At 40.6% G+C, this 25,816-nt stretch overlaps 2 gene segments (V, D, J or C); both read left to right on the top strand.

Moving 5' to 3' along the window:
* Positions 1-853: 853 nt before the first annotated feature.
* On the top strand, positions 854-1,344 carry LOC134374018 (immunoglobulin heavy variable 4-38-2-like). The segment is given in 2 exon segments: positions 854-926; positions 1,010-1,344. Coding segments are annotated over 2 exon segments (405 nt in total).
* Positions 1,345-19,452: 18,108 nt separating this feature from the next.
* Positions 19,453-25,816, top strand: part of LOC134372883 (immunoglobulin heavy variable 3-23-like) — a 12,076-nt gene continuing 5,712 nt past the window's right edge. Inside the window, 2 exon segments of the V gene segment in view lie at positions 19,453-19,498; positions 19,606-20,024. Coding sequence covers positions 19,453-19,498; positions 19,606-20,024 — 465 coding nt within the window.

Here is a 25,816-nt window from a genome sequence, read left to right as displayed (position 1 = left end):
TACTGGAAAGGAAGAAGTAAAGTTATTATTATTATTTTTTTACACATCAGAACAAAAGGGCATGATCTTATCTATGGACTTTCATTAGTCTCAGTAACCTAATGGAATTTTCCACTTACAGAAGAACCAAACCTGTGTGGAGTGAGTTGTTTTTGATGTTTATTGGATGTATTGGGTAGTGGGGCTGTTTCAGGGCAAGAAATGTTGACTCCTGTTAAGTGAGACAGTAAAGTGGTTGTGAACTACAATAAACTTTAGACTGAACCCAAATTTGTCTGAAATCAATGTGGTTATTACATTTCACGGTTGCCCCAATGTGTTTGATCAGATATGTAACAATTTAGACTTCCCTGAATTTATGTAAATATACGTATACATGTATCTTTTAACATACATGTACATTTATATATATTAAAAGATACATACATACATATACATATACATATATATACAAAAACATATATATACATATACATATATATATATATATATATATATTTTTTTTTTTTTTTAGTAGGGGAGCATTGACTCGATCTCCAAAGCCATCCTCAATCCTGGGCCACACTTGGCCTTATGATCAGCTCCTCCAGCAAATTTTTCTGCCCTGAAAGAACAGGACCCTGGGCTTGCTGAGGGGAGATCCAGAAAGAGACCTGAGTCCTCTGAGGACCCACCCAGCACCCTCCTACTAGGGTGAACCCTAAAGACAAAGGCCTCCTCTTCTTATTCCTTTTCACCTTTATACACAAAGGCAGCTCCCACATGCAAATTCTCACTTAGCAGCTGGATGATCCTACAGCGAGAATTTACTTAAATTCATGCTACTATACACCCTAGGAAACAAGATCTGAGACTCATGAACTTCATCCCCAGGAACATGAAACAGCTGTGGTTCCTCTTCCTCGTTCTGGTGGTGGCTCCAAGATGTGAGTGTCCGAAGGATTCCGACATGAAGGTATGGGATGCTGCATCAGAGCCCATGACTCACTGTGGTTGTCTCTTTCCCCAGGTGTCCTCTCCCAGGTGCAGCTGCAGGAGTCGGGCCCTGGACTGGTGAAGCCCTCGCAGACCCTCTCCCTCTCCTGTGCTGTCTCTGGATTCTCCATCACAACCAGTGGTTACTGCTGGGGCTGGATCCGCCAGCCCTCAGGGAAGGGGCTCCAGTGGGTTGGGGAAATATGTGCTAGTGGCAACACATACTACAGCCCTTCTCTCAAGAGCCGCACCTCCATCACCAGAGACACGTCCAACAACCAGTTCTATCTGCAGCTGAGCTCTGTGACCTCCGAGGACACAGCCGTGTATTACTGTGCGAGAGACACAGTGAGGGGACGTCAGTGGTAGCCCAGACACAAACCTCCCTACAGGGACACACGGGACCACCAGGGGATGCTTAGGACCCTCCAAGTTCAGGGCTGATTCTAGGAGCAGGTGCAGAGGGGCCTGAGCTTCCTGTTGGGTTCAACGGAATCATCCACTCTCCACGTTCTCAGCTGTCCCCTGAGACGTTTTATGTCTTGTTATTTGTGTCTTTAATTCCTCACGCCCTCCCGGGGTAATGAAGGAGAAACTGATACGGTGTTTTTGCAGATGAGATGTGAACGTTCACTAGGGTCATTTCCTTCCTGAGTTCCTGTAACTCATGTTTCATTCTCGACAAACAGACCATCCTGAAGATTCTCCTCATTTTTTTATTGGAGCTAATTTCACTCATAGAAAAACAGCTGCATAGTCCAGTCGCTCTGTGTTCCAGGCTCACACTCTTTGTCCTCAGACAGGCACCTTCTGTCCCTTCATGGACCCCTTCACTCAGTCAGACTACCTCTTCCCCGCGTGGTCTTGAATAGATTTGACCATTATACACCCAGCCCCACATTGTCTCCTAATGTGCATCCTATGTGTCATTCCATCCATGGACACCCTGGATAGGTCACCTGAAGTAGGTGCCCTGAAGCTTCCTCACTGTGCTGCTGAGCCCATGTGTCCTTCACCTGCAGAACCATGCAATTTGGGCACTACTGCAGGTCAATCCTGCATCAAGTTGGAGGCACAGGTGGCTAATGACCCCACAGCACCTAGAACAACTCACGTACCTTATGCCATATAATGTACAGATGGCTCCACCACCTGCAGGACACACTGGTAGGCAAATCTCTTAGATGCTGTGGTTGCACAGTGATGCTTTGGGTGTCCAGGTGACCCTCAATATAACCTTTGTCTCCATTAAGCAGAGCACATATATGAAAGCAAATATCTATGACTTTGAATGTTATAGAACAGAGCTGTGGAAGGGCTAAAGACTAGTCTAAACCTCTAAAAGGCTTTTATAAAAACAAATAAAATATAGTAAATACAAAGGAACAAAGCATTCTATTTAAGAAGTTGGACAAAGGGCAGAAAATGTGTATTTTAACTAAACATGCTTCTTTTCTTTTAGCTTTTATTTACTTTTCTTCACATATGGCAGGGGAAGTTAAACACAAAGAAGCAGTGACTCAAAGACTTTTTTGAGTACATACATTTCATGGAACACAAGTTGTGATTATTTTATGTAAATTATAACAACATAAACAAAGACCATCAGACATAAGGCAATAAATCATTATTACATCTGTACATCAGTATGTTCCTCCATAATAATAATAATATGAGTTTTAGAGTCTGCTATATGCCATTCATGCCACACCCAAGCATTATGTAGAATAGCCAAGATTTCCAATTTCTCCATGAGCCAGTTAAAGTTTTATATTCATTTGACAAAACAAACCCTTCTGGAAAATGTCAGATATCCTGTTGAATCAAAAAACTGTTTTTGCAGAAAAGTAGATACATTGTTACCTTTTTTTATTGAATAGATGCTATTGTAGCACATATATTAAATTGTGACCTATTAAAGTGAGTGTAATTTTTAATACCTGTTTTAAAATAATGCCTTTCTGACAGTATATACACACTCACTGACACTCTCTAAAAGTACCAATTAACTTTATTGCACAGGCATATTGATAAACACAAAAAAGTGCTAATATTAAATCTAGACTGTATACTGAAAAATTTGTGATGAACAAGGACATTGTGAGTTTTGGAAGGTTTTTTCAATGTCTGTGTCCTCGTGTTCCTCTTTTCTTCATAGAGTAAAACACTGACCTCAAACTTGAGCTTTCCCCATCCCAATCGGTGGTTGATGGAAAGGATTCTGAGTAACGCAGCATGATCACCTGGCCTGTGTGGTCCAGAGTGACCCCTGGGTGCCACTGTCACTTGTGCTGTCCTATACATGGGCATATCCTGAGTGATCTTATTAACAACGCACTCTTGGTATTAGTCTTAAAGAAAGAAAGAAAGAAAAAAAGAGAGAGAGAGAGAGAGAGAGAGAGAGAGAGAGAAAGAAAGAAAGAAGGAAAGAAAGAAGGAAAGAAAGAAAGAAAGAAAGAAAGAAAGAAAGAAAGAAAGAAAGAAAGAAAGAAAGAAAGAAAGAAAGAAAGAAAGAAAGAAAGAAAGAAAGAAAGAAAGAAAGAAAGAAAGAAACAACCTCCATTTAGGAGGACTGTACCTCTGGGTTTTCACACAGAAACTGAAAGTGTGAGTATCCCGCATGTCTTGAGGTATAACATGTTTCATTCTCTCTTGGGCTTCTTCTAATTTTTGTCTACACCAGCAATTCCACTCTGTGCTCTCACTGATAGAATTCACATACTGAGATTGCACATCTCCATTGGTCTCAGTCTACACCACCTTTTTGAAGCCTTTGCAGCTTTGGTCCTCCCTGGACACTTATCTTCTTCAAATAATCTCTTCAGTTGGGTATTTTCTGGCATTTTTACTTGGCAACTCCATCACATCCAAATATTTTTCGACATCTTCCTGAAATTTAATGTTGGAATTTCTCAGGGAATTTTCTAACACTCTATGACACAACATTTCAGGGCAATTATAATATTAAAGTCCAACAGAATACATTAATATGTGAGAGTATAAGCACCTCCATGAGAGGAAAACATGTTCTGCTAAATCAGTGGGTCCAGGGAATGAGGTCATTGACCTTTATATAACTATCGATATTTCTGTACCAACCTTTGTGCCTTCTCTGTTTATACCAGGCTTTCCTGAGAATGCAAGATGAAGTTTGGGGATGCTCCCTCCACGACTGGCCTAGCTCCTCACACTGAGTGCCTGAGATGACAGTGACAAATACAACACCATCCGTCAACATGGGACGAACACTAATCCTCTTGGTAATAAGTTGATTGCTTCATGTCAAATTCACCCTGAGAGCCAGAAAGTTGTCCTCATAAGAATTTTCTCATCTAAATTTTTATTGGCATTATTTACCTGTTCATTCATATTTTCCTTAATTTTTAAATGCATTTTGAAGTAACTTTAGGCTTATGCAAATATTGCAGAAATAAGACAGAGAATACCATGTGCCCTTCACCTACATTTTTATCTTTATTGTTGTTTATGGCAGTTAGTCTTATCCAGTATGAGGATTTGCCTTTCTTGTCAAAGTCCTTTTCTCATAATCTATGTCCTTGGTGCTGAATGTCTGTTTCTAATATGAGATCCCACGGGATGTTGTCTAAGACCAAGGACTCTAGCTGTTGTTGAGGAATAGGATTTGAGGCCATGGGAACACATGCATGGGCTAAAGTTCTCATCCATCATTTAGATTTTTCCAGAAGCAGAAAGAATAATAGAAAAATGGAAGGGCCAATTCAAGTCTCTGAAAATAAAATAAAATTGATATGTCTGAGGATGTTTTATGACATCGTTTTCCAGAAAAAACTCTGAGCTCTAAATTAGTTCCATCACAGGCATTTCACTGTAATCTAGCTCCCAGCATATGGTCCTATCCAATGGGCTGTACAGGAGGCTTGGGCCCAAGAGCTACAACACAGTGGACTGGGAATAAGGGTGTAGAAGTAGGATTAATTCCTTTCACCATATTGGTGGTAACTAAATGCAAACTTTTATTTATACCTTCACAATCTTCTACTAGGGCACAGAAGTGGTTCCAATTATTGTGAGTCTATGTTTGTTGTCTTCTTCCTGGGGATACTTGTGACTGTGGAGCAGCTGATAAAGAGAGTTTCTCCACTAGGGATGGTAACTGCCCCATGTCTTTCAGGCTAAGATGGCACCTGTGCACCGCGACAAAGAGGAGTCAGTCTGGCCTTTGTGGCAGAGTGGACTGAGTGGACCTGTGTGGAACCAACTAAGAAAAGAGAAATATAAGGACACACTGGACTGGATTTTTGTTGTTTCCTTTTATGTCCCCCAGGCCAAGACAAATATTAGCAGCAACTGTGTTGGATATTTCTGTATGGACGTGATCCACCTTTACCTGAAACAGCTCTCAGGTGATGCGCAACTTCCTTCGCTGTAGTGGGAACTTTGAGTCCCACAGGTCGATACCGCCCTGATGTGTAGATAAGTCAAACCTCTCAGGGGTATCCACCAGCAGTGGAGGTTGAAACAGAAAGATAATGCCCCACTCTTAGTGCCCAGGTCCACATGTGGCTTCTCAAGAAGTTCCAAGGGAAGGATCTCTATTTCCTACTGGTGGTGACCTGCATAACATCAAGCCCATCCATTCAACTTGATTTGCTATTTTAAAGAATAGACATTTGTTTTAGTGCATTTTAAACTTTAGTTCCCAGACTATCTTTGTTCAGTGATCTAAGGATCTAACACTGAACATGATTTTATTGAGAGCTTTTGAGCACTGATCAGCATAAATGGAAAATAATAATTTTCTCCCTTGTTTTCATAGTTTAATATTTATAGTTTTATTATTCTGGGCCTTAAATTTTTTTCATTGATATTTTTCTTAAAAATAAATTAATTATATATTTTTTTATTTTTTGTATTGAAACTTAGAAAAAATATCTGAGGGTTATGGCACTGAACATCCATGTCTGTATACAGTAAATGATGCTCAGATCAGAATAAATATTATATTCAACATTACACAGTGTAATATGTTTTGGGTCCCTTTACCACTTCTTTGTTAACCCCTCCCACCTCCCCATTTCACACTCTGGTGGCCTAAGTATGAGATCTCCTTTTGAAAGTTCTACAAATTATTGTGATTTTTGTGTGTTTCTCTTTCTCTTTTTTTTTAGCTCCCACTTATGAGTCAGGACATGTGGTATTTCACTTTCTGTGCTCAGCTTATCTCACTTAAAATAATTTTCCCCAAGTTCTTCCATGTTGCTGCAAATGGCAGACTTTTCTTATTTATTTAATTGGCAAAGTAATATTTTGTTGTGTACAAATAACAAATTTTACTTATCCAGGCAATCACCAATGGACATGTAAGTTGGGTCCTAATCTTGGCTTCTGTAAATAGAGCTGCGTTAAACATGGGAATGCAAGTTTCCCTTCAACATGACGATTTACATTCCTATGGTTATATACCCGGCAGTGGGATTCCTTGATTATATGGTAGATCCATCTGTAGTTGTTTGAGGAACTTCCATACTGTTTTCCATAATAGCTGCACTGGTTTACAGTCCCACCAACAGTGTAGGAGGGTTTCACTTTCTCAGAATCCTGCCCAACTTCTCTTACCCTGTCTTCTGGATAATGGCCCGTCTATCTGAATGAGATGATATATAAGTGTGGTTTTGGTTTGTATTTCCCTGATGTTTAGTGATGTTGAGAATTATATAATGTGTCTGTTGGCCATTTGCATATCTTCTTTTGAGAAATGTCTATTAGGCTCCTTTGCCCATTTTTAAATCTGGTTCATTTTCTTTTTTCTAATGGTGATGTTTTCTGAGTTTCTTGTATATCTGGATAATAATCCCAAGCTGGATGCGTAGTTTACAAATATTTCCTCCCACTCTGTAGGTTGTCTTTTTGTTTGGTTAATTGTTTCTTTTCATGTGTAGAAGGTGTTTAGTCTGATATAACCGCATTTGTTTATTTTGTTTTCTTTTGTTGCCTGTGCTTTTAGGGTCATTTTCATTAAGTTTTTCCCCAGTCCTACTTACTGAAGTGTTTCACCTGTGTTTTATTTTCGGACTTGTAAGCTATCTGGTGTTATATTCAAGGCTTTAATCCATTTGGGGTTGATTTTCAAATATAGTGCAAGGTACAGGTCTACTTTTACTTTTTATAGTTGGTTTTCTAGTTTCTCCAGCACCATATATTTAAGAGTCAGTCTTTCACTGATGTGTGCTCTTGGTGCCTTTGTCAAAGACCAGTTGGTTGTAAGTATGTGGATTGTTTTCTGGGTTCTCTGTTCTGTTCCATTGGTTTTGGTGTCTGTTTTTATGCCAGTTCCATACTGTTTCTCTTAGTATAGTTTCGTAGTGGAATTAAAGTCAGATAGTGTCACGCCTCCAAATTTCTTACTATTTTTTTCTTTGTCTGGATTGTTTTGGCTGTGTGGTGTCTTTTGTTAGTTGATGTGACTGTTAGGATAGTTTTTACTATTTCTGTGAAGAACACCATAAACACTTTGTTTGCAAAGTATCTATTTGTCATGTACGATTCCAAAAGCATACTTTCTCTGTGTGTGTGTGCTCTTGTGTTTAGAATTTTGACAAGCTCACTTGATGTAAATGCTGTCATACTACAGGTTAGAAACCCAGAATAAAGTATCTTTTTATCAACTGAAAGAGCTGTGACATTTTTCCAATAAATTACTTCAAGACATTGAAAACATAGGAAATCAATAAATAAAAAATATTAAAATCAAATCTGAAGAAAATCCACCAGTAAATGTCCAAAGAGTCTTTGAGGCTTGTTTCATGACCATGTTCCACCTTTAGAGAATTCCCAGGATTGTCTTGTTCACTGGTTACACGTGGTGAAAAAAAGTTAGCGGTGTCGGTGAAGTCTCAAGGCTAGCGCTGACTTAAGATTGGAAACTATTTGTATACACCATGTACAGCTGATTAATTTAAATACTTAGCTAATATTAATTTGAAATCATCTGCAGCCATCAAGCAGCTATATTTACTTTTATGTATTTATTTTTAGTTTTTATTATTAGCATACTCATTATGGAAAATCTCCATTTTTCTTCATGCCCTTGACCTGCCTTGTCGTTCCCTTCCACCCTCCCTCCCTTCCCCAATCTCTAGTGGCCTTAGGTTTGTTCCCTCCTTTTGAATGTTCAACGTATTGTTGTGGTCTTTCCTTCTTCCTTTCTTTCTTTCTTTTTTTCTTTCTCTCTTTCTTTCTTTCTTTTCTTTTCTTTCTTTCTTTCTTTCTTTCTTTCTTTCTTTCTTTCTTTCTCTCTCTCTCTCTCTCTCTCTCTCTTTCTTAGCATGAAGTTATGAGTGAGAATATGCAGTATTTCTCTTTCCTTTTCTGGCTTATTTCACTTAATATAATTTTCTGCAGACTCATCCATGTTGCTTCAAATGGGAGAATTTCATTCTTTTTTTTTATTACTGAGTCGTAGTCCATTGTGTATATAAACCACATTTTCCTTATCCAGTAGTTTTTCGAGAGACATTTAGGTTGACTCAATATTTTGACTATTGGAAATAGAGTTGTGATTAGCAGGGAAGTGCAGGAGTCCCTTTGACAGGATTTCCATTCCTTTGGATATAAATCCAGCGGTAGCATTGCTGGATCATATGATACTTCTATCTGTAGTTGGTGGAGAAACCTCCATACTGGCTTTACCAATTTATCGTCCTACCGACACAGTAGGAGTTTTCTGATTTCTCCACATCCTCACCAGCATTTGTTATTCACAGTCTTTTTAATAATGGCCAGTCTATCTGGGTTGACGTGATATCTTGATGTTGTTTTGATTTGCATTTTCCTGATGATTACTGATGCTGAACATTTCTTTCATTTATCTGTTAGCCATTTCAATATCTTCCCTTGAAAAATGTCTACTCATCTCCATTGCACATATTTCAATTTGATTAGTATTACTATTATTATTTTTTACTCTATAGGTGTTTGAGAACATTATGTATTCTGCATATAATACCCTTGTCAGATGTCTAGGCAAAGACTTTGTGAATAATATCCAAAAAGCACAAGCAACAGACAAAAAAATATACAAATGGGATTATATCATTTACAAAAGCTTCTGCACATCAAAAGAAACAATCAACACAGAAGAAAGATAAACTATGGAAGTCAAGCAGTTTTCTCGAAAGCACAGATTATCTGTGAGGACAGAGCAGCTGCTGACCCCAGGACACCTCTCAGAGCTCACACACCTTATGTCAGAGGACATGCAGACAGCGCCACCAGCTGCAGAGCACTGAGGGGGACAAGACTGTGGGAGGCTGGGGTCAGACAACACTCGGGGAATGGGCTGAGTAGTGAGGTCCAAACAATCAACCCTCTTGGCTGCAATGATCAGAGGACACAAATACAGCCAAATATCAGAGTCCCAAAGTTTGGGAACAGACCTGAAGCAGGATGGAGATAGACATGTTCCTCTGAAACCACTTTTAGTGGAAAATTACTAAATCACATTAGCAAACGAGCTGAGTTTTCTAGTTTGGGACCTGGACACAGGGCAGCAGAGTGTGTTTCTATATTTCAACTAAGCATGATTATTAGTGGAAACATTTTTTTATAATTAGTTTTGGCTTTCCTTTTCATACAGACACAGTCTCAAAAATTATCATGCAGATCAGATGTGAACTTCAAAGGGCTGACGACATATTATGCAATTAGCAAATCAACCAGTGTCACGCTCACATTTGTATTTAAAGGGGAAATTGAAAGTGATTCAGAGTATTATAGTTAACATTTACTAATTTCCTCAAGACCCTGTTACATTTGAAGTTGGACTGGATTATCCTGTGTTAGAAAGTCTGATAGGAAGACTGTGAACAAAGTATGCCATGGTGATTGGTTTCAAATAGCAAAGATGTTGCAGTTCAGAGCATTATCTTCAGGCACAATTGAACTTCAATAAAGTCAATGCCATAATATCTATTTTTTTATATCAGCATTGCTCTCGCAGTTTTTTTACTGTTGAGTTCTGCTCATGCACTACCAACCATCTTGTCTTCGTGTATTTACACAATCACACAGCAAATATTGCAAAAAGCCTGCACTTTTTTGGAATGAAAGCTCCCGTTTTGCCTTTTCTTTCACCTTTCAGTCTATTGAAACTTCCTCCAATTACAGGCACATTTTGAGGTGCTGTGGTGGGTCACGGTTTGATCACTACGGTTACTCTGGATTCATACTCCCCCTTTCTTCTCTGCCTGATAGGTCTGTTCTTAAATCTCTCCTCTTTATTCATCTTCATAGATTCCTTTATCTCTCTATTTCTTCTATATCGATCATTCCATATTTATAGAGAGATTATCTCCTCAGTTCATCTCTCTGCTGGTCTCTAATGACATAACTGTTTGGCGATTTATTATAATTATTATTATTATTATTATTTAGAAAAAATATTTTTGCTTTGGAATTCACTAAAATACCTATGATATTAATTATTATTAATGACATAATTGTTTTTAAATATTTTCTAATTTATTGAAAGGACATTTAAAATTTTCTCAGCTACTACTTTCCCCACTTTTCTGACATCCCATCTAAGACCATTTTTATCATGAAGATATTCTTTCTTTTCAGTGGTGCGAGACTCTTTCTTAATGAATTTTCAATACTATAATTACCTTAAAATATTTTTTTACACTACGTCTATCCATAAAACACAACACTCATTCCAAGTTGGAAACCAGCATGTGTGTGAGGCCCACAGGACAATTATGATTCAAAGAAACAGGCTGTGATGCACTGACTCTCAAACACACAGGGCCATCCCGTCACTATGTACTATGGGAGATTCTTCCTACACACTCTGACTTACTACAGAACAGGACTGTGAAGTTTCACATTTTTTTTTTCTATTATAAGGAGTCGTTCACCATCAATCAAATGGAGAGTACAAGGTAGATTTTCAAAAAAGACGAATGCTGTGTGTGTGTGTGTGTGTGTGTGTGTGTGTGTGTGTGTGTGTGTGTGTAGAGAGAGAGAGATAGAGAGAGAGAGACAGAGACAGAGACAGAGAGACAGAGGGGACACAGGCTCAGTGTGTCAGGCTCCAGTCCACACACACACCTGCCATTCCATTTATCCTGAAATAGCAGATAACACACACTATTTATCTTTTGATGTAAGTCAGGGCCATATGACTAATTATGCAAAAGGAAATGTAAACAGGTATCACATACAGCCTCACAGCCTGGCTAATTAACTTAGCTTTCTCCAGGAGGAAAGTTGCAGTTATGCAGGATGAACAAGGTCCAGAGATCTGCTCTACAACACTGCATTCGTGGTTCACATCCTGTGTCAAGCACTTGAATTGTGTTACTAGGGAGACCTCATGTTTAGTGTCTTTACAGCAGCTAAAAAACATTCCACCTGAAATTCACCATTCCCTCACCTTATGTTTTCTGTTAAATGTCTGTCCACAAGTTGCAAATTCTGGTTCTGAAATCAGTGGAGTCTGGGTTCCTGAGTGAAGTTATGAATCAGTCACCTCTTCTCACTGCACCTTCCCTCCTGAGCACGTTAGAACAGAAACGAGCAAGATGCAGGTCTTTGTCCTTGTCCCTTACTCCACTGAGAGGCTGCGTTGCTTCTCCATGAGGCGGAGCTTCCTGACAAGTTCTCCTGGACACACAGACCTGGGCGACTAGGACTCGGGAGAGTCAGCGGAAGGTTTGAAAAAAACTGAAACATAGATGCACAAGCACAGAGTTATTTGAACTCTCCTCTCTGATAATTCTAGAATCTGTGTCATATCTTATTCTGGTTGTAATACTTGCGTTATCATTTGAGAGTGTTGATTTTGCATCACGTTTACCCAGGTCTTTTAACATTTTGATAAAACTCCAACACAGTGCTGAGTGAACAGGATCTGAAGAATCATCAAAAAATTGCCCACCAGCAGCTTCTGTCTTGTCATTCATTCAGGACTCTTGAAGGTCTGTCCCTCTTTGACATGCAGCTGTCCTTGGGACTGACATAGTGCTGACAGGAGCAGACAAATCACAGCATCCAGCCCAGCCCCTGGCCTCTCTCTCTGTGGTGGGCAGTCATCCAGAGAGTGATGCCACAGACATGGACTGGCTCTCATGCCCACAGACAGGTGCACATCAAGGGAAAGTGTGCTTTTAAAAGTTTAGTAATAGGGATGTTATTACTGCTTTCATGTTAACCATTGTAATCGATTTTATTTTTTGATATCTGATAAGATTGGTAGATTAAATGAAGGAATAAAGTCTATAAAATGTGGGTGAGAAGTGAATTGAAGATGAAACTTTGTACACTTTAGATGGACAGGAATGACCATGGAATGGAGGCACTTAGGATTTTTATCTTTCCTAGATATTGAGAATCAGTGTCCTCAGTAACGCTCAGGGCACCGTTTTCTGCAGAGTCTCTGAGGGTCCTGATGTGCTGTGTCTTGTATGGCAGGATGGAAAACACAAGGCAGGCCTGGAACTCATGGAACAATAACAATATAACGACAAGCTCGGAGGTGTGATGAGAACCACATCACAGCAGAGGATCCAGGGAAAGAACCAGGGGTCGTGCCGGGATCAGAACTGCAGAAGCAAGACCCAGAGCCTGAGTTTATGTGGGAGAGTTGGGCTGGGTCCCAGTCAGCACAGAACACAGGGGTTGAAGGATGTAGATCTGGGCTCAGAAAGCTGGGGCCACATTTTGGCATGTTTGAAGCTCACCAAGTTCCCTCCCATATTATAAATACATGTCAGATAATTTCAAGAAAAAAGAAACGTATGGGCATTTCAAAAAATACAATAGTTACCACCTCAGTTCCTCAGCACTTATAAGGACTGAGCTCTCCCACATGCAAATATTCCTTCATGCTCCAGGGTAAATGTAGACTCATGGGTCATGGAAGCTCACAGGTCTCTCCTCAAACAGGGCTCAGGTCTCTGCGGAAGGCAGAGTTGAGATCTAAAAGAAGATGAGACTGTGGGGTCTTCTCCTTTGCCTGGTGACATCTCCACAAGGTGAGTGTCTCAGATGTCACGCATGGTTTCTGGGAAGTTTGTGACTGAAAGTGACTGACAGCTTCTGATTCTCCTTGTCTCCAGGTGTCCTGTCTGAGGTGCAGCTGCAGGAGTCGGGCCCAGGACTGGTGAAGCCCTCGCAGACCCTCTCCCTCACCTGTGAGGTCTCTGGTTACTCCATCACCAGTAATAATTGGCACTGGATCCGCCAGCTCTCAGGGAAGGGGCTGGAGTGGATGGGACGCATCAGTTATAGTGGTGGTACAGCTTATAGCTCATCCCTCAAGAGCCGCACCTCCATCACCAGAGACACGTCCACTAACCAGTTCTCCCTGCAGCTGAGCTCTGTGACCGACGCGGACACAGGCGTGTATTACTGTGCGAGAGACACAGTGACAGGAAGTCAGCGTGAGCCCAGACACAAACCTCCCTGCAGGACACAGGAGGGGTCTGGGCTGCAGGGGGCGCTCAAGGCCCACCCAGCTCCTGTGCCCCATGGAGCAGGTGCAGAGAGGGGATGGGGGTTCCTCTTGGGATCTGAGGTTTCCTCTGCTCTGCTGACTCTCAGATGTCCCTCAGGGTCATGTCCTGCTTTGTTCTTTGTGACTCTAATTTCTCACATTCTCGCAGCAGGCAACACAGAGGGAACTAACTTTCCTCATGTGCAGATAAGAAGGTTCTTTTCACTGGGGACTTTTCTTTTTCAGGTTTTTTCATGACCTGTTTTTTTTCCTGACACACAAATCATTATGATCTAGTATTATTTTCCTGAAACTTTAGATCAGTCCTGGAGCACCCTGTCCCTAAATCAGCATTTTTCCATATACAAAGTGCAGCTACACCCACGTGGTTATTATCATCCTACAGGACCCCTGCCCACGGCGTCTCTATCCTCAGTGAGGCAGTTTAGCCTCTGGGTCCTCATCCACACTGTGGACATTGATTTTCAGGATTTGTCCCACTCTCTGTCCATTCCTCAGTGTCCTGGATGGAGAAGCAGATGCCTGAGGGCCACACACAGCTCTTATGTTTCCATGTGGAGGATGCAGAGTGACAAGCGCACAGATATAAACCCAGCAGAGCCCTGCAGGGCTGAATTTTGGGCTGGGTCTCTCAAAGACAAGACATGATAAGATGACAACATGAGCAACAGACTCTATAAAATGTCCCCTGACTTCCTTGTTTTTGTCTCCTCTGTGGACCACATTTTCATGGACACTTCTTAAATAGTGTCTAAGGTGCATGTGGTGCTTTAGTTTTTCTCTGTCATGATACAGAAGCCCTGTGGATGTGGGTAAGGTGTGGGGTAGGGAAGCAGTGCACAGTCCTAGGATGAGTTCTGTCCTGTAGTGAGCCGTGTCCTGGGTGGGACCTTCCCAAGTGCTTCTCCCTTTACCCTCCTTTAGGGGACACTGCAAGTTTCTTGCGGGAGGGGGAGGGGATTCATTTTTTCTCTTCTCTCAGGTCAATGATGCTCTGATGAATCGGCAATCCATTAGGATCAGCTAAACTCGCTTCTCCTGAGGTCAAGGCGTCTTATAGAGAAGGTCATGGTCTGGGGTATTTCAGAATAGCTCCTTCCTCCCTTTCTCTGCTGTGAACATCAGGATTCTTCTCTGATATTTTCCTGGAGAACACGGTTGGGCCCCTGACGTAGAGTTTAAAGTTTGGGGATCCCTGAGACCATTCCACTGGGCTGCACCCAACTCTCAGACTTCCCAGCTCTGAGTCTTCAGCAATTCTTCAGCTGCAGCTCTGGTTTTTCTCCCCCAGTCCTGGGTCCCACGGAGGTTTCTGCTCATGAGTTTCTGTTTTTTTTCTTTTTTCGTGACCGGTAAGGGGATCGGAGCCCTTGGCTTGGTGTCGCCCACACCGCACTCACCCAGTGAGCCACCGGCCATCCCTATATAGGATCCGAACCCGCGGCTGAGCACCGCTGCGCTCCCAGCACCGCACTCTCCCCTAGTGCACCACGAGCCAGCCCACTGCTCATGAGTTTCTAATCGGACAGGTTATGACCCTCTCTGTCTTCCTGGCTACATCCTCAGTTTTGGGGACAGCAGTTCACGCTGTGGCTTCACTTCTTTTACAGATATAAGAATTGTCACCAATTTTCATTTTGTTCCATGTTTTTCTTGTTGTCTGGATGAGAGTGATGACACCCAAGCTTCTTACGTGTGAGACCTGAACCCAGAACTCCTCATGTCACCCCTGGAGGAAAGGGCTGTGTTGGTGTTTCCTTCTGGTTGCTGCTTGTTTTCTTCCACTTGCCACATTGAAGGTGTTGAATAGAAGCTGTGCTGGCCGCTGTCCTCAGCTCATTCATGATTTCTGAGGGACGCCTTGATCCTTTACCACTGTGTGGTCTGAGAGAGGCTATATCTCCTTCACTTTTTATTAATATCATCTTATGTGACAAATCATAATTGTATTCATTTATGGGGAACACAATGCTGTTTTGATCAATACATGGTGTGGAATAATTGGATCTGTTGGGAAAATATAGGAAAATAGTCAGGGCCTGCCGGAGTCCAGCTCCAGCTGGTTCTTGGAGCCTGAGAAGGACGTGTGGAGTCGGTGAAAGAAAAACAAAGAAGAAAAAGACGACGGACAGTGATGTCTAGTGCATTAGCGACGACACACAAAAGCCACTGTCCTTTATTTATATCACATCAGTCCTCCGATTACACAAAGCAAACATTTTTCATTAGGTTAATATTAAACTGTGAACATAAAACTGATCAGAACAATAATGAAATCATTTTCTTTCGATCATAGCGAATCATAAGATTTTAAGGAACTAAATGTCATTATTTATAAATCATAATCTTTGGGAAAGTACATATTATTCTTCAAATTGAAAAAGGTAATGAATCATCTCAACCGATTGTTCTCAATCAGTCACAGGTCACAATCTCCCGATGAAGTCCCTGTCATTCTTTAAAGTGAAACAAACTAAACCAGCAACAAGAGCTTCTAACCGAGGTCAGTGCAGTGGCCGGAGGCCTCACGGTTGGCAGCACCGGCAGTTTTTACGTAGAACATTCAACCCTTGCAACATATGATTTTTATATATCCATCACCTATTTTGATTTTAAATTTTTATCTTAATCACCTAAAAGCAACAATTATTTAAAAAGCACATCTTTTTTATAATATGATCTAACTATTTGTATAAAACAATTTTTTATTTAAAAATTTTTGAATAACTTAAAAGCCCAGATCTAACAGATATTTTCATAAACAAAACTTTAAATTTTTGGCTCATATTTAGTCTTATCATACCATACATCTGTCCTCTATATATGGCCCTGTGTAAGAACGAGGGGGTCTGTCAGCTCGGTCTTGCCGAGCATTTGATGTAAATGTGCGTGTGTGCCCGGGTGTCCTGGGTTATGGACTTAAGTAGAAAAGATGAGTGGCTGTGACCCATGGTGCCCCCACAACCCTTGGAAGCCCAGGGGGCCATGGGGCAGCCTCTAATGCAGCTGGAGGGTGTTGCTGCAAGCTGTTGCTGTCATTGCCCCCAGGACACTCCACAAGGTGCTGCCACCACCACCACTGCCCTGACAATACAAATGGAAACATAGTAGAACTAAACTAATGAGACATTTTGGCTTCAGTTGCAATTTGCCTTTCTCAAGAACTGGAATAGTTGTGTAGATTTACAAGGTCAAGCTGGTCAATATATCCATCACATCAACTTATTATTTATGTGGGAAGACATTTGAAATTTACTCTCCTTGCTATTTTGAAATATATTATTACTGACTATAGAAACTATTGTTACTGACTATAGACACTCAGGCCAGTGGAACAGAATTGAGAATACAGAAATCACCCCTCAGTCTGACAGCCATTTGAGATTGGACAAAGGCAACAAAAATCTACACTGGGGACAAGACTTCCTCTTCAACAAGTGATGTAGGGAAAACTGGATGTCCATATGCAGAACAATGAAACTAGGTATGTACCTCACACCATATACTAAAATCAACTCAAAGAAAATTAAAGACAAGTATAAGACCTGAAACTGAAAAATTACTAAGGCAAAATATACGTGAAACAATTCAGGAACTAGGTGTGTGCACAGACTCTATGGACATGAGCCTGAAAGAACAAACAACAAATGAGAAAATAAATGAATGGGACTATATCAAAATACCACGCAGTTTCTCATGCCCTCATATATTTAAATTACTGACATCCCAATATGTTTGCTGTTTATTTCACAAAACTGTGTTTCATGGGGGTTATAAACTATATACAATTGTATAACTGTATTAATATATGAAAATTGTGGATAGATTTTTTACAACTTATTGAAATATATTTTACTTATGATAATATCTACCTATAAACGTGTACAGTTTAGAAGACTTCAGTATATGTTACTCACAAAATAATTAACAGTATTTGTGCAACCACCAACAGAACTTAATTTTAGATTCTTTGAATATCCCAAAATGAACAAGTCTCTTCAGGGTCACTTTCCAGTCCTCCCTTCCCCCTGCTTATGCCGGTCCAGGTGACCACTAACCTAATTTCTGTCTCCATGTATGCCTATCCAAGGTAACTTTTATAAGTGGAATTAATCACATGCAGTGTTCAGTATTCAGGTTCTTTTATGTTATAAGTTTCTGTTTTGTGCCATGTTCTATGAATATGATAAAAGTGAGTAATAATAAGAGATATTGATGAAGATTTGGAGCAATTGGTTTGTTCATAAAATGCTGGTGAGAACATAAAATTGTACATCCACCTTGAAGAACTGTTCAGCAGTTTCTCAAAATGTAAAGCGTAAATATTGGCTTTGCTGCCTCCCGTACACATTGATAACTTGTTGTGTGGAGGATCTGGAGGAGGTGCTGGAGCACTAGGCAGGGGGCTGCTCCTCTCCCCCTTGAGCACCACCCCAGGAGGCCGGAGCTGAGTGATTCTCCCCAACCCTGGAGTAGCCAGAAAGAAGGTAGTACCCTGCAGATATGTGCATCCTGGCAGATTCACACTGTGATGCTTTAGCACACTGGACATTTGGAAATTCATGAAATATTTCTAGTTTCATCTTTATTCTAGTGTGTTTGCCATCTAGTGATCTCTGACCCAGGTGAGCTAAGGTTTGGTCCTGTTTTCCCTGAAAACTACTCTCTCCAGATTTCAGGTTTGCTATTTGTCTTGTTAACGTTGCTCTTTGATTTGTTTAAGAAAATGTGCTAATCAGCCACTTATCCAATGCACTTGCTATTATTGTTGTGTTTGTTGAAAGAATAAGAAAAAGCAGTTTTACTCAGTGTCTACATTTGTAATCTAAGAGCAGCTTACTTTATAATATCCAAAATCTGAGCATGATACAAATTCCCCTCAACAGGTAAACTGAGAAAAGGAAGCATTTTCACACATTGGAATACTATTCCGTAGTATAAGCCATGAGTGCTGATTCACACAAGAAAAAGATTGCATCTCGGACCAAGATCTCGAGGAAGTATAACAAGGAATTAAATGCAGCGACTGCATATTCCATTGACTTAAATTCTAGATGAGAAAAAAATACTGTGAAGTAACATAAAGAAGTTCATGTTGCCTGGACATAGGGTGAGAGGAAGTAAGCAGTGGGACGAAGAAATCAGAAGAACAACAGGAAATGCTTCGGGATTAAATACTTGTGCACTATTTCCATTGTGGTGGTGACTGTGCAGGTGCACATGTATGTCAGCACTCATCAAGTGCACACTTTAAAAATGTGCAGTGTGTTCTGTCTATTATAGCTCCTTATGATGGTTACAAATAAAACCAGGTGTCAATACAGAAAGAGAGATAGAAAAATACTGAAACATATAATTTCAGAGATCCTTTAAATTGCATCTGCATGAACTCTGGTTCTCTAAGTATGATGCGAATAAAAGACAGAACACAGGAAAATCACAAAGTATTATTACAGGAAGGAGAAACTAACTAGGCAAATGTCACTAGGAAGGCCCAGCTCTGTCCTGGGGTTGGATCCGTGGTGTGGAGCACAGACCCAGACACTGAGGCTCCCTCTGACCGTACATGAACTCCTGGATACAGTGTATAATTTTTGAAGGTTTTGTTTATACCTGTACGTCTATATAAAGAATTACCATTCATAAGTGACTCAAATACTTTGTTTCTGTGCAAAAATAACGTAAGTTGGATTATAGGTGTGTATAAAAGGTACAGTCATATAATAAAAAAACATTGTCTCAAATATAGTTATTGCCACCAAACTCCCCTGGAGCCGTCACATCTGCTCTGGACTCTCCCCTCTTCATAGGCTCCCACCACAGAGCCTGCTATGTAGCAGGAGGACATGCAAATAGGGCCTCCCTCTGCTGATGTAAAGCAGCCCAGCCCTGACCCTGCAGCTCTGGGAGACAAGAACCAGCCCCAGATTCCCAGGTGCTCCAACTCGGTGATCAGGACTGAACACAGACGAGTCACCATGGAGTTTGGACTGAGCTGCGTTTTCCTTCTTGCTGTATTAAAAGGTCATATTAAGGCGAAATACAGACATTGGGAATGTGTGTGGTTATGGGTGGGAGAAATAGTGGATTCGTGTGAGAGTTTTTTGACCAGGGTGTCTCTGTGTTTGCAGGTGTCCAGTGTGAGGTGCAGCTGGTGGAGTCCGGGGGAGGCTTGGTGAAGCCTGGTGGGTCTCTGAGACTCACCTGTGTCGCCTCTGGATTCACCTTTAGACACTACAGCATGCACTGGGTCCGCCAGGCTCCAGGGAAGGGGCTGGAGTGGGTCTCAGCCATTAGCGGGAGTGGTGGTAGCACATCCTACGCAGACTCCGTGAAGGGCCGATTCACCATCTCCAGGGAAAACGCCAAGAACACACTGTATCTGCAAACTGAAAATGCGAGAGCTGAGGACACAGCCACGTATTACTGTGCGAGAGACACAGTGAGGGGACGTCAGTGGGAGCCCAGACAAGAACCTACTGCAGGGACACACGGGACCAGCAGGGGGCGCTCAGGACCCACCAAGTTCAAGGCTGATTCCCTTGGGCAGGTGCAGAGGGGCCTGGGCTTCCTGTTGGGTTCAACGGAATCATCCACTCTCCAAGTTCTCAGCTGTCCCCTGAGACGTTTTATGTCTTGTTACTTGTGTCTTTAATTCCTCACGCCCTCAGGGGTAATGAAGGTGCATCTGATGTGGTCATTTTGCAGATGAGATGTGGCAATGCACATGCTGCCAGCACGAATCTGCACTTCACGTCTTGGGCACTAGGGGTGACAATCAGCTCTGTATCTCATGAATATTCATAACCAATAATATATAAATATATATATATATATACATTAACTATTTTAAAAAAAAGATTCACTAGGGTCATTTCCTTCCTGAGTTCCTGTGACTCATGTTTCATTCTCTTGAAACAGACCATCCTGAAGATTCTCCTTTCTCTTTTGTGCAGCTAATTTCACTCATAGAAAAACAGCTGCATAGTCCAGTCGCTCTGTGTCCCAAGCTCACACTCTTTGGCCTCAGAGAAGAAGCTTTTGTCCCTTCATGGACACCTTCACTGAGACAGACTACCTCTTCCTCTCAGGGTCTCGAATAGATTTGATCTTCAAACATCCAACCCCACATTGTCTCCTAATGTGCACCGTATGTGTCATTCCATCCATGGACACCCTGGACAGGTCACCTGAAGTGGGTCACCTGCAGCTTCCTCACTGTGCTGCTGAGCCCATGTGTCTCTCACATGCAGAACCATGTAATTCAGGCACTAGTGCAGGTCAATCCTGCAGCAAGTTGGAGGCACATGGGGCTAATGACCCCACAACACCTAGAACAACTCAAGTACCTTATGCCATATAATGTACAGATGGCTCCACCACCTGCAGGACACACTGGTAGGCAAATCTCTGAGATGCTGTGTTTGCACAGTGATGCGTTGGTTGTCCAGGTCACCCTCAATATAAAGTTTGTCTCCAGTGAGCAGAGCACATATATGAAATCAAATATCTGTGAGTTCCAGTGTTATGGAACAGAGCTGAGGAAGGGCTAAAAGACTAATGTAAAACTCTGAAAAGCTTTTATAAAAACAAAGAAAATATACTAAATGCAAAGGATCTAAGCATTCTATTTAAGAAGTTGGACAAAGGGCAGAAAATGTGTATTTTAACCAAGCATACATCTTTTCTTTTAGATTTTCTTAACTTTTCTTCACATATGGCAGGGGAAGTGAAACACAAAGAAGCAGTGTCTCAAAGACTGTTTTGAGTAAACTCATTTCACAGAACAGAAGTTGTGATTATTTTATTTTAAATTACAACAACATGAACAAAGACTATCAGACATGAGGCAGTAAATCACTATTACATCTGCACTGCACTATGCTCCTCTATAAAAATAATAATATGTGTTTGAGACTCTGCTCTATGCCAGGCAGGCCCCACCCAACCATTATGTAGAACAGCCAAGATTTCCAATTTCTACATGAGCCAGTTAAATTTTATATTCATTTGACAAAACAAACCCTTCTGGAAAATGTCAGATAATCCCATTGAATCAAAAAACTGTTTTTGCAGAAAAGTAGATACATTATTGTCTTCTTTTATTGAATAGATGATATTGTAGCACATATATTAAAAGGTGACTTTTTAAAGTGAGTGTAATTTTTAATACTGTTTTAAAATAATGCCTTTCTGACAGTATATACACACTCACTGACACTCTCTAAAAGTACCAATTAACTTTATTGCACAGGCATATTGCTAAACACAAAAAAGTGTAAATATTAAATCTAGGTCCTATACTAACAAATTTGTCATGAACAGGACATTGTGAATTTTGGAAGATTTTTTCAACATCTGTGTCCTCGTTTTCTTCTTTTCTTCATAGAGTAAAACACTGACCTCAAACTTGAGCTTCCCCATCCCAAACTGTGGTGGATGGAAAAGGTTCTGAGTAAAGAAGAATGATCACATGGACTGTGTGGTCCACAGTGACCCCTGGGTGCCACTGTCACTTATGCAGTCCTATACGTGGGCATATCCTGAGTGATTTTATTAACAACACACGTTTGGTATTCGTCTTAAAAAACAAAAACCCTCCATTTAGGAGGACTGTACCTCTGGGTCCTCACACACACACTGAAAGTGTGAGTATCCCGAATGTCTTCAGGTAAAACATGTTTCACTCTCTCTTGGACTTGCTCTAATTTTTGTCCACACCAGCAATTCCACTCTGTGCTCTCACTGATAGAATTAACATTCTGAGATGACAAATCTGATGGCTCTTCTTTGGTCTCCGTCTACTCGACACTTTGGAAGCCTTTGTAGCTTTGGTCCTCCCTGGACACTCATCTTCTTGAAATAACCTCTTTAGTTAGTTATTTTCTGGCATTTATACTTGGCAACTCCATCACATCCTGATATTTTTCCACATCTTCCTGAAAATTAATGTTGTACTTTCTCAGGGAATTTTCTAACAATCTATGACACAACTTTTCAGGGCAATTATAATGTTAAAGTCCAACCAAATGCATTGACATGTGAGAGTATCAGCACCTCATGAGAGGAAAACAGGTTTTGCTAAGTCAGTGGGTCCAGGGAATGAGGTCATTGATCTTTATATAACTATCGATATTTCTGTACCAAACTTTGTTCCTTCTCGGTTTATACCAGGCTTTCCTGAGTATGCAAGATGAAGTTTGGAGATGGGGGATGCTCAGTCCATGACTGGCCTAGCTCCTCACACTGAGTGCCTGAGATGACGGTGACAAACACGACACCATCTGTCATCATGGGACGAACACTAATCCTCTTGGTAATAAGTTGATTGCTTCATGTCACATTCACCCATGAGAGCCAGAAAATTGTCCTCATTAGAATTTTCTCATCTAATCTTTTATTGGCATTATTTTCCTATTCATTCATATTTTTCTTAATTTTTAAATGCATTTTGAAGTAACTTTATGCTTATACATATGTTGCAGTAATAAGACAGAGAATATCATGTTCCCTTCACCTACACTTTTAGCTTTATATTTGTTTATGGTAGTTAGTCTCATTCAGTATGAGGATTTGCCTTTGCTCATGACCAATGTCCTTGGTGCTGAAAGTCTGGATCGTATATGAGATCCTGCAGGATGTTGTCTAAGACCAAGGACACTAGTTGTTGTTGACTCATAGGACGTGAGGCCATGGGAACACACGCATGGGCTAAAGTTGTCATCGATCATTTCGATATTTCCAGAAGCAGAAAGACTAATAGAACAATGGAAGGGCCAATTCAAGTCTCTGAAAATAAAACCAAATTGACGTGACTGAGGATGTTTTACGACATCGTCTTCCAGAAGAAACTCTGAGCTCTACATTAATTCCATCACAGGCACTTCACTGTAATCTAGTGTCCAGCACATGGTCCAAATCAATCTGCACTACAGGACGCTTTAGCCCAGTACCTACAACACAGGGGTCTGGGAATAAGAGTGTTGAAGCAGGATTAATTCCTTTCACCACATTTGCTGTGACTAAATGCAAAGTTTTATTTATGCCTTCACAGTCCTTCCACTAGGGCACAGAAGTGGTTCCACGTAATCTGAGTCTATGTTTGTTGTCTTCTTAAAGGGGACACTTATGACTGTGGCTCAGCTGATAAAGAGAGTTTCTCTATCAGGGATGGTAACTGCCCCATGTCTTTCAGACTAAGATGGCACCTATGCACCGCGACAAAGAGGAGTCAGTCTGGCCTTTGTGGCAGAGTGGACTGAGTGGACCTGTGTGGAACCAACTAAGAAAAGAGAAATATAAGGACACACTGGACTGGATTTTTGTTGTTTCCTTTCGTGTCCCCCAGGCCAAGACAAATGTTAGCAGCAATTGCGTTGGATATTTCTGTATGGACAAGATCCACCTTTACCTGAAACAGCTCTCAGGTGATGCATAACTTTCTTCACTGTAGTGGGAACTTTGAGTCCCACAGGTCGATACCGCCCTTATGTGTAGATAAGTCAAATCTCTCAGGGGTATCCACGAGCAATGGAGGTTGAAACAGGAAGATAATGCCCCACTCTTAGTGCCCAGGTCAACATGTGGCTTCTCAAGAAGTTCCAAGGGAAGGATCTCTATTTCCTACTGGTGGTGACCTGCATAACATCAAGCCCATCCATTCAACTTGATTTGCTATTTTAAAGAATAGAAATTTGTTTTAGTGCATTTTAAACTTTAGTTCCCAGACTATCTTTCTTCAGTGATCGAAGGATCTAACACTGAACATGATTTTATTGAGAACTTTTGAGCACTGATCAGCATTAATGGAAAATAATAATTGTCTCCCATTTTCCTAGATTAATATTTATAATTTTATTATTGTACCATTTAAATTTTTTTCTTTCATATTTTTCTTAAAAGTAAATTTATTATATTCTTTTTATTGTTTTTATTGAATTTTTTTGTAAATATCTGAGGGGTATGGCTTTGAATATCCATATCTGTGTACAATATACAAGCTCATATCAGAATAAATAATATATTCAGCATTGTACAGTGTGATATATTTTGGGGTTCTTTATCAATTCCATGCTAAACCCATCCCCCCTCCTCATTTCACACTCTGGTGGCCTACGTACGATCTCCCATTTTGAAATTTCTACAAGTTATTGTCATCATTGTATCTTTATTTCTTTTTCTGTTTTATTTTTAGCTCCCACTTATGAGTGAAGACATGTGGTATTTCACTTTCTGTGCCCAGCTTATCTCACTTAACATAATTTTCCCCAAGTTCATCCACATTGCTGCAAATGGCAGACTTTTGTTATTTATTTTATTGGCAAAGTAGTATTACATTGTGTACAGATACCAAAGTTTACTTATCCAGACACCCACCAATTGGCATGTAAGTTGGGTCTTAATCTTGGCTACTGTAAATAGAGCTGCATTAAACATGGGAGTGCAAGTTTCCCTTCAACATGATGATTTCCTTGCCTATGGTTATGTACCCAGCAGTGGGATTCCTGGATCATATGGCAGATCTATCTGTCATTGTTTGAGAAACTTCCATGCTGTTTTCCATAATAGCTACACTGATTTACAGTCTCACCAACAGTGTAGGAGGGTTTCACTTTCTCAGGATCCTGTCCAGCATCTCTTACTCTGTATTCTGCATAGTGGCCAGTCTATCTGAATCATATGATATATAAGTGTGGTTTTGATTTGTATTGCCCTGACGTTTAGTGATGTTGAGAATTATTTAATGTGTCTGTTGGCCATTTGTATATCATCTTTTGAGAAATGTCTACTAGGCCCCTTTGCTCAATTTTTAATCTGGTTCATTATAGTTTTTCCTATGGCAACATTTTCTGGGTTCCTTGTGTATTCTGTATAATAATCGCACAGTGGATGCATAGTTTACAAATATTTCCTCCCACTCTGCAGGTTGTCTTTTTGTTTGGTTAATTGTTTCCTTTGCTGTGTAGAAAGTTTTTAGTTTGATATAACACTATTTGTTTATTTTTTTTTTCTTTTGCCACCTGTGCTTTTGAGGTATTTCCATAAAGTTTTTCCCCAGTCCTAATTCCTGGAGTGTTTCATCTGTGTTTTATTTTAGAAGTTGTAAGGTATCAGGTCTTACATTTAAGTCTTTAATCCATTTTGAGTTGATTTTCAAATATGGTGGAAGATACAGGTCTAGATTTATTTTGTTATAGATGGTTTTCCAGTATTTCCAGCACCATATATTGAAGAGTCAGTCTTTTCACTGATGTGTGCTCTTGGTGCCTTTGTCAAAGACCAGTTGGCTGTAAGTATGTGGTTTGTTTTCTGGGTTCTCTGTTCTGTTGCATTGGTTTTAGT

Source organism: Cynocephalus volans, chromosome 3, assembly GCF_027409185.1.
Source record: "Cynocephalus volans isolate mCynVol1 chromosome 3, mCynVol1.pri, whole genome shotgun sequence".
Classification (NCBI taxonomy): domain Eukaryota; kingdom Metazoa; phylum Chordata; class Mammalia; order Dermoptera; family Cynocephalidae; genus Cynocephalus; species Cynocephalus volans.
The sequence above is the reverse complement of the archived record's forward strand: the minus strand, read 5'-3'. Positions and strand labels throughout refer to the sequence as shown.